General features: G+C 41.1%; 1 protein-coding gene across 1 annotated transcript; it reads left to right on the forward strand.

Annotated features, from left to right (window-relative positions):
- The first annotated feature begins 10,699 nt into the window (after positions 1–10,699).
- Positions 10,700–13,175, forward strand: LOC104225775 (zinc finger BED domain-containing protein RICESLEEPER 2-like). The gene is made up of 4 exons (XM_070149021.1): positions 10,700–11,229; positions 11,765–12,771; positions 12,862–12,927; positions 13,040–13,175. The coding sequence occupies exons 1-3, from the start codon at positions 10,700–10,702 to the stop codon at positions 12,897–12,899; spliced, it is 1,575 nt and encodes a 524-aa protein (XP_070005122.1). The 3' UTR covers positions 12,900–12,927; positions 13,040–13,175.
- The last annotated feature ends 1,196 nt before the right edge of the window (positions 13,176–14,371 follow it).

The following is a 14,371-nucleotide window of genomic DNA, read 5'->3' on the forward strand; positions in this document are numbered from 1 at the left end:
ATGAACTTTTTGGTCATCACATTCTCCACCTCTAAAACAATCGTTCGTCCTCGAATGGACAGAAGAAGGAAGTACCTGAGTCGGGGAAAAGATGGGGATAACGGCTCCGCATATCGGACTTGGACTACCAGGTCGATGCCTCAGGAGGCTGACCTCTCCACTGAACACGAACAGAAGGAAAACTCTCTGATCTCAACTAACGAACCTGCCGGTCTAGAATAGCCACCGGCTCCTCCTCATAAGATAAGTCCTTGTCCAACTGGACAGTGCTGAAATCTCACACGTGGGATGGATCGTCGTGATACTTCCAAAGCATGGACACATGAAACACTGGATGCACGGCTGATAAGCTCGGTGGCAATGCAAGTCTATAAGCCACCCCTCCCACTCGATCAAGAATCTCAAACGGGCCAATAAACCTAGGGCTAAGCTTGCCCTTCTTCCCAAATCTCATAGGAGACACTCGGAGCAATACCCGCTCACTAACCATAAAAGCACATCTCGAACCTTGCGGTCTGCATAACTCTTTTGCCTGGACTGAGCTGTACGAAGCCTATCCTGAATGATCCTGACCTTGTCAAGGCCTCCTGAACCAGATCCGTACCCAACAACCGAGCTTCTCCCGGCTCAAACCATCCAACCGGAGACCGATACCGCCTACCATATAAAGCCTCATAAGGAGCCATCTGAATACTCGACGGGTAGCTGTTGTTATAGGCAAACTCTACTAAAGGCAAAAACTGATCCCACGAGCCTCCAAAGTCGATGACACAGGTTCGGAGCATATCCTCTAAAATCTGAATAGTTCGCTCGGACTGTTCGTCCCTCTGAGGATGAAATGTTGTACTCAACTTAACCTGTGTGCCCAACTCTCGTTGAACTGCTCTCCAGAAAAGCGAGGTAAACTGCGTACCTTGGTCCGAAATGATAGACACAGGCACACCATAAAGACGAACAATCTCCCGGATATAGATCTCAGCTAACCTCTCGGATGAATAGGAGACTGCCATAGGAATGAAATGTGCTAACTTTGTCAACCTATCAACAATGACCCATACTGCATCGAACTTCCTCCGATTCTGCGGGAGTCCAACAACGAAATCCATAGTGATCCGCTCCCACTTCCACTCGGGAAGCTCAATCCTCTGAAATAAACCACCAGGCCTCTGATGCTCGTACTGAACTTGCTGACAATTCAAACACCGAGCCACATATGCAACAATATCCTTCTTCATTCTACGCTACCAATAATGCTTTCGCAAATCCTGATACATCTTCACGGCGCCCAGATGAATAGAGTACCGGGAGCTATGGGCCTCCTATAAAATCAACTCTCAGAGCCCATCTACATTAGGCACACAAACTTGACCCTGCAATCTCAAAACTCCATCATCACCTAAGGTAACCTGCTTGGCACCTCCGTGTTGCACTGTGTCTCTAAGGACACACAAATTGGGATCATCATACTGCCGATCACGGATACGCCCCAATAAAGAAGAACGAGCAATCGTGCAAGCTAACACCCGACTGGGCTCAGAAACATCCAACCTCACGAACTGATTGGCCAAAGCCTGAACATCCAATGCAAGCGGTCTCTCACCGACCGGAATATAAGCAAGACTGCCCATACTGGCTGATTTCCTACTCAAGGCATCGGCCACCACATTGGCCTTTCCCGGGTGATATAAGATAGTGATATCATAATCCTTCAACAACTCCAACCACCTCCTCTGCCTCAAATTCAACTCCTTTGCTTGAACAAATACTGAAGACTCTTGTGAACCGTGAACACCTCACATGCCACGCCATACAGATAATGCCTCCAAATCTTCAATACGTGAACAATGGCTGCCAACTCCAAATCATGAACCGGATAGTTCTTCTCATGAATCTTTAACTGTCGTGAAGCATAAGCAATGACCTTGCCATCCTGCATCAACACTGTACCAAGCCCAACACGAGATGCATCACAATAAACTGTATAAGGCCCTGAACCTGTGGGCAAAACCAACACCGGTGCCGTAGTCACAGCTATCTTGAGCTTCTGAAAGCTCGCCTTACACTCGTTCGACCATCTGAACTGGGCACCCTTCTGGGTCAACCTGGTCATCGGGGCTGCGATAGATGAAAACCCCTCCATGAACCGACGATAGTAGCCTGCCAATCCAAAGAAACACCAAATCTCTATAGCTGATGTTGGTCTAGGCTAGTTCTTGACTGCCTCAATCTTCTTCGGATCAACCTGAATACCCTCTACTGATACAACATGAACCAGAACTTAGCATATAACTGACTATCCCTCAAGGTCTAAAGAACCACTCTAAGATGTTACTCGTGCTCCTCCCGGCTGTTAGAATATATCAAAATATCATCAATGAAGACTATCACGAACGAATCCAAATAAGGCATGAATACTCAGTTCATCAAATCCATAAAAGCTGCTAGGGCATTTGTCAACCCGAATGACATAACCAAGAACTCATAATGTCCGTACCGAGTGCGGAAAGCTGTCTTAGGGACATCGGATGCCCTAATCCTCAATTGATGGTAGCCAGATCTCAAGTCAATCTTTGAAAATACCTTGGCACCCTAAAGTTGATCAAACAAATCATCAATCCTCGGCAATGGATACTTATTCTTGATCGTAACCTTGTTCAACTGTCGGTAATCAATACACATCCTCATCGGCTCATCCTTCTTCTTAACAAACAACACCGGCGCACCCCAAGGCGAAACACTAGGTCTAATGAAACCCTTCTCAAGCAAGTCTTGCAACTGTTCCTTCAACTCTTTCAACTCAAGCGGGGCCATACGATACGGTGGGATAAAGATGGGTTGAGTGCCCGGAGCCAAATCAATGCAGAAATCAATATCCCTGTCGGGTGACATACCCGCCAGGTCTGAAGGGAACACCTCAGGGAACTCACGAATGACGGGCACAGAATCATAGATGAAACCTCAGCACTAGAATCGCGAACATATGCCAAATAGGCCAAACACCCCTTCTCGACCATATGTCGAGCCTTCACATATGAGATAACACTACGAGTAGAATGACCAAGAGTCCTTCTCCACTCTAAACGAGGCACACCCGGTAAAGCTAAGGTCACAGTCTTGGCATGACAATCCAAGATAGCGTGGTAAGGTAATAACCAGTCCATCCCCAATATAACATCGAAATCGACCATGTCTAAAAGAAAGAAATATACACGAGTCTCAAGACCCCTAATCACCACAACACAAGAATGATGGACTCGATCGACCACAATAGAATCACCCACCGGTGTAGACACATAAATAGAAACACTCAATGAATCGCTAGGCATGATCAAATACGGTGTAAAATAAGATGACACATACGAGTATGTAGACCCTGGATCAAACAACACTGAAGCATATCTATCACAAACCAGAACTGTACCTGTAATAACTGCATCTGAATCCTCAGCATCGAGCCTGGCTGGGAGAGCATAAAATCGAGGCTGGGCCCCACCACCCTGAACTAGCTCTCTGGAATGGCCTGCAGCTAGCTGGCCTCCACCTCTAGCGGCCTAAGCTCCACCTCTAGCACCTCTACCTCCACCTCTAGCACCTCTACCCCCACCTCTAGTGGTTGGGCAGCCTGTGGGACACCTGGTGCCCGAACCATAGCACGGGAACCCTGATGCAGAGAAATGCTCGAAGCTCAAGGGCAATACCTAGAAATGTACCTCGTGTCGCCACAAGTAAAACAAGCCCTCGGCTGCTGGGGATGACGACCCTGGAAACTCTGAAGCAGTTGTGCATCTGAGGACTACTGATCAGAATACTGCATCTGAGGACCACGGCTACCTAAAGCACCGTGAGAAACCTGAAGTGCTGACTGGAAAGGCCTAGGACGATGGCCTCTACCATATGAATCTCTACCTCTAGACGAGGTACCACTGAATCTGCCTGAATGACGGGGCCTCTTATCTGACCCATGACCACCGCCCTGTGACAGAACCATCTCCACTCTCCTGGCCACATTGGCCGCCTCCTGGAAAGATATCTCACTCCCAGTCTCCCTAGCCATCTGAAGACGAATCGGCCGAATAAGACCATCAATAAACCTACTCACCCTTTCTCTCTCGGTAGGAAGTATGATAAGAGCATGGCGAGCTAAGTCGATGAACCTGGTCTTATACTAGGTAACAGTTATGGAACCCTGTTGGAGGCGCTCAAACTGCCTCCGATAGGCCTCTCTATGAGTAATGGGAGAAACTTTTCCAGAAATAGCTGTGTGAACGGCTCCCAAGTCAAGGTTGGCGATCCGGCTGGTCTAGCTAAGCAATAATCCCTCCACCAAGTCTTGGCGGATCCAGACAAGCGAAACGTAGCAAAATCAACCCCATTGGTCTTAATAATACCCATGTTCCTGAGAACCTCGTGGCAGTTGTCTAGGAAATACTGGGGATCCTCAGCAGATGCACCGCTGAAAGTAGAAGTGAAAGCTTGGTGAACCTATCCAGCCTCCACAAAGCATCGGCAGACATAGCTGCTCCATTGCCGATCTGAGCTACCACACCCGGCTAAACCGCTCCAACTGGATGAACCACTGGAGTCTGAATCTAGGGAGCTACTTACTCCGGAGTGCGAGTAGCAGGATTCTAGGCCCCTCCTCCAGTCTGAGAGACGGCTGGTGCTACAGGAACCAAGCCTGCCCAGGTGACACTCTCCATGAGGCCCACTAATCGGACCAGAGCATCCTGAAGAACTGGAGTAGCAATAAACCCCTCTGTGACCTGAGTTGGGCCCACCGGAACTGCTGGGGCCGGAACCTCCTCATCAAAATCAACCTGAGGCTTCGTCACTGGTGATGCTGCTCGGGGCTGAGCTCTGACCCTACCTCGGCCTCTAGCACGGCCTCGGCCTCGCCCTCGCCCTCGCCCTCTGCCCCTCGCGAAAGCTACTGCTGGGGGCTCGGGCTGTTGAGCGGTGAATGAGGAAGTGCGTATTCTCACCATCTGCGAAAGAACAGAGTGAAAATTCAATTAGCATTGAGAAACAAACTGCACAACAAGAAGGAACAAATGTGAAGTTTTCCTAACTCTATAGCCTTTGGGGATAAATACAGACGTCTCTGTACCGATCTATCAGACTCTACTGAGCTTGTCCGTGAATTATGAGACCTATGTAACCTAGAGCTCTGATACCAACTTGTCACGACCTGGATTTCCTACCCTCGGGAGTCGTGATGGCGCCTACTCGTAGAAGCTAGGCAAGCCACGAAATTTAAAAAAATTCTTTACTTCTTTGTTTTAATCCTTTTAACAACTTGCTTTAACAGGTGATCAACATTTAAATAATAGCGGAATATGAGATTAAGCGGAAGACTTAAACGAAATAAACCAAAATAATACGAAAATCAACATATGCCTCTACCCTAAAACTGGTGTCACAACATTCACGGACTATCTATGATTACTACATACAAACGTTTTAAAGAAGGAACACTATCTGTCTCGGATACAATGATAACATAACAAAATAACTGATAGAAGAGATGTCGGGCCTGCGAACACCAGTAGGACTACCTCGGAATCTCGGTGGACTGAAAACTGGCGCCCAAGCTACTACTGCTGACCCAGTGTTGCTCCAGTATCTGCACATAAGTGCAGAGTGTAGCATTGGCACAACCGACCCCATGTGCTGGTAAGTGCCTGGCCTAACCCCGGCGAGGTAGTGACGAGGCTAGGACCAGACTCCAGATAAACCTGTGCAATTATATATATACAGCGGAAAAGAAATACAGAAATAAACAAATAATGATAGGAGGGGGAAACATGCTTCGGAGAATAACATGTAAAACAGAATATCAAGGGAAGTATAAAGGAATCAAAATCAACCACTAACAATAATGAGGAAAAACAAAGGCAGATTTCATTTTCTTTTCACATCTTGTTGCAGGCGTGCAACTCGATCCCGATTTCTGTATCTCGTGGCAGGCGTGCCACCCGCTCTCATTTCATTTTATCTCGTCGTAGGCATACCACCCGCTCCCATTTTATTATATCTTGTGGTAGGCGTACCACCCGCTCCCATTTCATCATATTTTGTGGTAGGTGTACCACCCGCTCCCGTTTCATCATATCTTGTGGTAGGCCACCCGCTCCCGTTTCATCATATCTTATGGTAGGCGTACCACTCGCTCCCATTTTATTTTATCTTGTAGTAGGCATACCACCAGCTCCCATTTCATTTTATCTTGTGGTAGGCGTACCACCCGCTCCCATTTCATTTTATCTTGAGGTAGGCGTACCACCCGCTCCCAGTTACAAGCCAATAATAATCACACGGAATCCCGGCAAGGGAACAAAAGCAATATAACAAATTCCCGGCAAGGGAACAATGATATTTCAACAACATCCCGGCAAGGGAATAATACTATCAAAACAAACATCCCGACAAGGGAACAATGGTGATAATAACATATGAAGCGCAATAAACCACAACAAAGTCATGAGTATAACAATTATAATACAAGACTCACGTGCATGCTTGACACCAACGTATAGATACTCATCACCATGCCTATACGTCGCACTCCACAATTAACATGTAGCAAATAGGACACAACTCCTAATCCCTCAAGCTAAGGTTAGACCAAACACCTACCTCGATGTCTCGAACACAACTCAAGTTTCAATTATAGCCTTACCCCTTGATTCCGCCGCCAATTCGCTCGTATCTAGCCACAAGTTACTTAATTACATCAATAAACGCTAATTGAATCAATTTGAATGCATGAAAATGAGTTTTCCAAAGTTTTACCCAAAAAGTCAAAATCTCCCCCGGGCCCACATGGTCAAAACCCGAGGTTCGAACCAAAATCCGATTACCCATTCCCCCACGAGTTCAAATATGTAATTTGTTTTGAAATCGGACCTCAAATCAAGGTCCAAATCCCTAATTTTTGAAAAACCTAGGTTCTACCCAAAACACTCAATTTCCCCCATGAAAATCATTGATTTGAAGTTGAAATCATGTTAAAAGATGTTAATGATTGAAGAAAACTAGTTTAAAACGACTTACAATTGATTTGGAGAAGAAAGGTTGCTTGAAAAATCGCCTCTTATGTTTTTGGGTTTTGAAAAATGCACAATGACTGAAAATCCCGTCTATTTATACCCCTCTCAGACTCCCTGTGCAGGCCGCACAAAATGGACTACGGCCGCACAGGCCTTCCTGAGGGTACTGCGGTCCAGTGCCCTGTGCGCACCGCACAAAGTCGACTGCGGACACACAGCAGCGCCCCTGTGCGAACCGCACAAAGTCGACTGCGGCCGCACAGCCCTACAACGCGCACCGCACAAGCCTGACCGCGGACCGCACTGGCGGGTTCAGAGGCCTGCAACTTCTAGTTTTAAGCCTAAAACATCCCGGAACCTACCCAAAACTCACCCGAGCCCTCGGAACTACAAACCAAGTGTACAAAAACTCAAAAACATCCTACGGACTTATTCGTGCAATCAAATCGTCAAAATAACATCATGAACGTCAAATTAAATCTCGAGATTAATGAAATTTTCTCAAAACTTCTTTAAACATCAACTTTACGATTTAAGTCCGAATCACGTAATATGACATCCGTTTTTCACCAAATTCTATAGAAATGTCTTAAATCATATATAAGACTTGTACCGGGCGCCGGAACCAAAATACGGGTCCGATACCATCATGTTCTAAGCAAATGTCACTTCAATTTTCCTTAAACAATTTCAGAAAATAATTTCCTTTAAAAATTTATTTCTCGGGCTTGGGACCTCGGAATTCGATTTCGGGCATATGCCCAAGTCCATATTTTTACGGGTCCGGATCCGTTTACCTAAAACGTTGACCGAAGTCAAATTTATTCATTTTACTGTCAAAACTTATCATTTTTCACAGATTTTCACATTTAAGCTTTCCAGCTATGCGCCCGGACTGCGCACGCAAATCGAGGTGGTGCTAAGGGAGGTTTTAAATGCCTCGGAACGTAGAATTTTATTGCAACACAAGTTGGGTCATCACAATAGGTGTTCTAGCAGATCTGGATTAGTTGCCCAGATATGCTTTTTTTCTTTGCATTGTACATATATACTTGGTAAATAAAAATTTTACTTACCAAGAAAAGAAAAAGCTGATCACATGGAAACTTTCAAATTGCATAACAACATTAGTATTTTTTTATTTTTTTTTTTGGTTCAATTTAAATCCTCTCTCAATTTGTTCTGTACATTTTCTCCAAGCCTTGATTTACCATTTTATGAACTTGTTTTCATAATTTAAATGTCCTAAAATATTTTGTAATGTTCTCTCGTCTTTTATATTATATTTCATCTACCACATATTAAAAGTTTTATGCTAATACAAATGATATAATCTGTTATTGTGAAAAAAGTCGATACTGGTAACAATATTACATTAATAAATTGATCTCGTGTTTGTTTTAGAAATGACTCAAATTGACTTTAAAATAAAATTTGATAATCAAATATTTAAAATTAATAAGCGGATTGTTGTCAACACTTTCTTTAGTAATCTGAAGTTACATGATTGAGATATTGGACAATCCAAAATTAATATGCTTAAGTCCAATAGAATTTCCTTCTAATCTATTTGGAACATAATATTTCGAAAAATAGTTAAATGAATATATTTTTTATATGTTCGAGATTTTGAGCCAAAATATTTCTTTCTGATATATCCTATTAAGCATATTTACAGTAAGTTTGTGTAAAAAGGTTTGCAAACTGAGTAACTAAAACGATCTAAGACTCGATAATAAGATCATAACCCATAATCTTTAAATCCTGACTTCGTCTCTATGTGTAATTTTCAAGGAACACTATAAACGGTGTGAATAAATATTCTACTGCTTTAATTTTTCTTTAGTTTTAAGATTCAAAGTGGCGCGTTGCTGGCTCAGTAAGGTGTTCCTACGATATAGTACCAAATTTCATATCAATTGTTTGAGCATGTTTAAAAGGAACTGTAGAAACATATAATGTCCCATATTCGTTCTGTAAACTATCCAAAGGAGTCTAAGGAATGGGATAATTCACTCGTCATTTTAAGATTTTGAATTGAAGTTATATTTTCCTCACATAATACTTACTTTAGAACCAATTATCTTTAATCTTTTAAAACAGGATTATAAGGATCTATATAAGTACAGTATTCATTACCTTACTTCTACACTTTTTTAGCAGATGTCTCGTCGGTAGGGGTGGGCATAAAATCCGAAAAATCGAATTCTGAACCGAACCAAATTAATTTGGTATTTCGATTTCGGTTTTTTCGGTATTTCGGTCTAATTCGGTACTGGATTTTCGGTATTTCGGTTCGGTTTTCGGTATTATAATTTTACAATTTCGGTAAACCGAAATACCGAAAATTTGGTGAACCCATATAATATATATGACTATATCTAAGCCCAATTACCTATTTAATAGCCCATACCGTCTCGGCGTCCCACCCAGGCCCAGCTACCCCAACTCCCAAGCCCAAGCCCAATCAATTACCCAAGTCAGTTAATAGTTAATACCCAAGTCGAGAATCAAATTAGGCATCTGAATCAAAGTAGGGCATTAGCCATTAGGGCTTACTGCTTAGGATATCATCGAGAAGACGAGAATCGACTGCGAGTCTAGGATATCAGTCTGCGAGTCTAGACGAGAATCGACTACTTAGGATATCAGTCTACGAGTTACGACTTACGACCAGTCGACAGTCGAGCTCGAGTCTCATCTCATCTTCACCAGTTAACTTCACTACTTTTGTAAGTTTTGTAAGTCTCATCTCATCTCATTCTCATCCCGGTACTCGACTACTCTCTGAGGTTTTTTCTGAGTTTTTATATTTTTAAGTTTTGAACTTTTTGAGTTCAGAGTTCAGACGCATAAATTTTTTAATTTCTAATTTTCTACATCAAACTAATTTAGGGTTATATGCGGCGATTTCCAGCTCGATTCGATTCCTCACTCCTCACAAATTCCGGGCAAACAAAGTGTCGAAGACGCTGCTGTCCTGTTCCAGTGTTCCGAGCTCGATTCAGTTTCAATTTCAAATGTATGTTTCGTTTTCTTTTGGTTGTACTGCTGATTGAATGAACTGTTGTTCCTAGCTTTTCCCTTTAGTAGGAAAATATCATCTGTATCACGTTCATGCTGTTTAATTCATTTGCTTGTATAATAACAGTTGTGAGTACACGACTATGTGTTAGGCTTACCATATGATTACTTTGTTTAGGTCTGATTTTTAGAACTTTCCTTGCATTTTTCTTGTGATAGACACTTTAGGATGATGACAGTTGAGTGAATTCACTGTTAGTCTTCTTTGTTGTGACATTCTTATGGTTGCTGGTTTGGAAAGATTTAAATAATTGTGGACTTGTCACTTGAGTAGTAATGGCCATGGTTTTTTATTTACTTATAGATGGCTAGAAAAGGATATTGTTAATGGCTTCTTTAGCCTTTTGCTTAGCTGCAGTTACATTAGACTGCTGCTGCATCTCTTGGAAAGATATTGTTAATTCGTTATAGCAGAAACATGGTAGTTTAAGCTACTTATAGCTAGTTTGAAATAACTAAAATCTAAAAGTGCACTCTCATATTTACATTCTCTCAGCATTACTGATAGCAACGTAGTTAATTTGTTGATTGTTAATTTATGTTTATATTTGTTTAATCTTGTATAGATGGAAGATACAAGTAAAGTAAGTGATGTTGGTTCTAGTGAAAGTTTACCTATTACGGCAGATAGTAACACCAACACCATTGATACTCAAGATTCCAAGAAAAGGAAAGCAATGCAACCTAGGTCTGACGTTTGGAACCATTTTGATAAATTTGAGGTTAATGGGGTTGGGAAAGCACGGTGTCGATATTGTAAACAAGCTTATGCTGCTAATTCATCTAAGAATGGAACAACAGGATTGAAGAATCATTTGCTTAGATGCAAAGAATACCCACTTAAAATTGCAGAAGATAATAGTCAAACAAAGATAAATTTTCAATCTTGCCAAAATGATGAAGGATCAATTTGGAAATTTGATCAAAAAGTGGTTAGGAGGGCCTTAATTGAGATGATAGTTACTGATGAACTACCATTTAGCTTTGTAGAAAATGAAGGCTTTATGAAGTTTATGAGAAAAACTCAACCACTATTTCGTCTTCCTTCTCGTAGAACAATAACAAAGAATTGTTATGAAGTTTACGGTGAATTGAGGCAAAACTCTAAGAAGTTCTTTTAGAGAAGCACAACCAAAAATTTGCCTAACAACAGACACTTGGACTTCATTACAAAGAATAAATTATATGTGTTTGACAGCCCACTTCATTGATAGGGATTGGAAGTTGCATAAAAGAATACTTAATTTTTGCCCTATCACTAGTCATAAGGGTGAAGAGATGGCTAAAGCTATTAGGGATTGTTTGCTTGAATGGAAATTAGACAAGGTTTTCACTATTACTGTGGACAATGCTTCTTCAAATGATGTCACTGTCAAAGAATTGTCTAAACAGTTAGATATGTGGAAAACTAATATGATGAGTGGTAAACATCTTCATGTGAGATGCATGGCTCATATACTAAATCTAATTGTGCAAGATGGTTTGAAAGAACTTGATGCTTCTGTGACACGTGTTAGAAATATTGTGAGGTATGTGAGATCTTCGCCTGCAAGGACCTTAAAGTTTAAACAGTGTTGTGCACATGTAAAGGTAGAATGTACCAAAACGTTGTGTTTGGATGTTCCTACCAGGTGGAATTCCACCTATTTGATGTTGGATACAGCTCAACACTTTGAAAAAGCCTTTGACAAGTTGCATCTTTTTGATGATGGATTTTCTGCTTATCAATGTTCTCATCTTTGTGAAGATGGTGGTAATGCAGGTCCTCTTGAATCTGATGATTGGGTGAATGTGAGGAATGTGATAGAGTTTCTTGCAAGATTTCACGAGCTAACTAAAAAAGTTTCAGGTTCACGTTATGTCACTTGTAATTCTCATTTTGAGGATGTATCTGAACTTTATTGTCATTTGAAAATGTGTTTAGCTAGTGAGGATGAGCATTTGAGAAAAATGGCTCAGCAAATGCAAGAAAAGTTCAAGAAGTATTGGGGTGAGCCTGAAAAGATGAATAAAATGATTTTTATTGCTTCCGTCTTGGATCCACGTAACAAATTTGAATATGTTGAGGGAGCACTTGAAGAACTTTTTGGGGAGGAAAAAGGGAAGAAAATAAATGCTGAGGTGTATGCTTATATGAATTCTTTGTTTGGAGAGTATCTAAAAAAGTATTCAACCGAATCTTGTCCTCAATCTCCATCTAGTTCTACTTCATCTAACAACACATCTAATACACCTAGTGGGAGTGTTATAAGTGCATCAAAAATAAGGACTAAGCTTAGCTTGAAGAAACAAAAGGAAGACAATGGAAGTGGGGGTGCTAAATCGGAGTTGGATAAATACATTAGTGAAGAACAAGAGCCTTTTAGTGAAGAATTTGATATCTTGAGTTGGTGGAAAACACATGCTCCTAGATTTCCTATTCTTTCGGAGTTGGCTCGTGATGTGTTGGCAATTCCAATTTCTAGTGTGGCGTCGGAATGCGCGTTTAGCACTGGTGGCCGTATTCTTGATTCATTTAGGAGTTCATTGACTCCTAAATGTGTGCAAGCTCTTATTTGTGTTCAAGATTGGCTTAGAGAAGAGAAGAATCCTATTAGTGTTGAAGAAGACTTGAAGTATCTTGAGGAACTCGAGCTTGGTAAGCTTTAATATTTTGTGTGTATTTTAATTCAAAATAATATATCATGCTTTTTCATTTGTATGACATATTTGGTCGTATTATCTTTAGATATGGAAAATAATGGAAGCACTACTAGCATTGTTTGATGTATAGTTGCAACTTGCATCTTGAGTGGTAAGTTTAATACTCTATTTGTTTGGTGATAATGATATACTTAATATTTTGTAGTTTTGTTTTATTATCATCAAACTATAATATTCTAACTTATGATTTATATTTTTTTTAGGTTCAAGTGCAATCATGCCCCGTGCTACTGCTCAACGCTCCGATATTTGGGAATACTTTGTGGTGAAAGAAGATAACGGAGAAGTTCGCAAAGTAGAGTGCAAACATTGTGGTCAAGTATATAATGTTAATCCAAAGAGGAATGAAACAATTGGTTTAAGGAAGCATATTAAGCGTTGTCTTGCGCGTCTTCCTGGAATTCATGTTTAAGAATTAAGATTGTTTGTTGAGGGATGCCCTCTCTGTTTTTGTTGCACTATGTTTAACTGTTTAAGTGTTAAGACTGTTGCAGTTGGCCAGTTGCACTGTGTTTAAGTGTTAAGACTTTTTTTGTTGGACTGTGTTTTTATTGCACTGTGTTTAAGTGTTAAGTGTTAAGTTGTGTAATGTGTTGTGTAGTTGTGTACAGATTCAATTGTGTAATGTGTTAAGTGTTAAGTTGTGTAATGTGCAGTTGGCCAGTTGATTGCAGTATTGAACTGTCAACTGTGTTTAAGTTGTTTAATATAGTTGTGTAATGTGCATTGTGCAGTTGGCCAGCTTTTGCTTTTCACTTGTATACTAATACTAGCGTGCAGAATGCAGATTGTAATATTGTATAATATGACATACAGTATACTGGCGCGCAACTGCAGATTGCCAGATTATAAAGAAGTTGTTGTCTTGTTCAACTTTTGCTTTTCACTTATTCTTAAGCCATGTGAATTGGTTATCAGTGATATGTTATTCTTATCAGTGAATTGCTTGCCGGGGGTTTCAGCCAGAATTGCCAGAATATAATATGTTATTCTTGTTTCAGCCATGTGCAGTTGTGCTTGTGCACTGTTATATATCGGAAAACAGATTCTTTTAGAGTGAAAATTTCAATTGTGCATGTGCACTGTTAGCATTGATTATTCATTGATTGTTAAACCGAAACCGTACCGAACCAAAATAAGAAATACTGAACCGTACCGAAATATTTTGGTATATGATATTTGGTATACACAATTGATAAACCGAATACCAAAATACCGCACCGAAATTCTTACATACCGAACCGAAATACCGAACGTCCACCCCTACTCGTCGGGCAAAAGTGAACCCCCCAACCCCCCTGGAAAAAAATAATAAACAAATAAAAGAGCAAAAGTTATTCACGTGACTCCCGTGATTACTAATTACAAAACCAGACGTCAATAGCTTAGGCCACGTTTGGTCATGAGTTTTGCCAAAATAAATTTGAGATTTATTTTCAAAATTCATGTTTGGCCATAAATTTTGCCTATATTTTGGCAAAATCTCAAATTCCAAAATCATCCCAATTGCTGATTTTGGGCCAAAATCCCAAACT

The sequence above is a fragment of the Nicotiana sylvestris genome, chromosome 6, assembly GCF_000393655.2.
Source record: "Nicotiana sylvestris chromosome 6, ASM39365v2, whole genome shotgun sequence".
Classification (NCBI taxonomy): Eukaryota; Viridiplantae; Streptophyta; class Magnoliopsida; order Solanales; family Solanaceae; genus Nicotiana; species Nicotiana sylvestris.

What these genes read in the sequence shown, in the direction of transcription:
- LOC104225775 (XM_070149021.1), top strand. Translation starts at nt 10,700, where the DNA reads ATGGAAGATACAAGTAAAGTAAGTGATGTTGGTTCTAGTGAAAGTTTA. An exon ending in GAAGTTTACGGTGAATTGAG is followed by an intron (nt 11,230 to 11,764) that starts GCAAAACTCTAA and finishes TGTTCCTACCAG; the next exon opens with GTGGAATTCCACCTATTTGA. An exon ending in TCTTGAGGAACTCGAGCTTG is followed by an intron (nt 12,772 to 12,861) that starts GTAAGCTTTAAT and finishes TATTATCTTTAG; the next exon opens with ATATGGAAAATAATGGAAGC.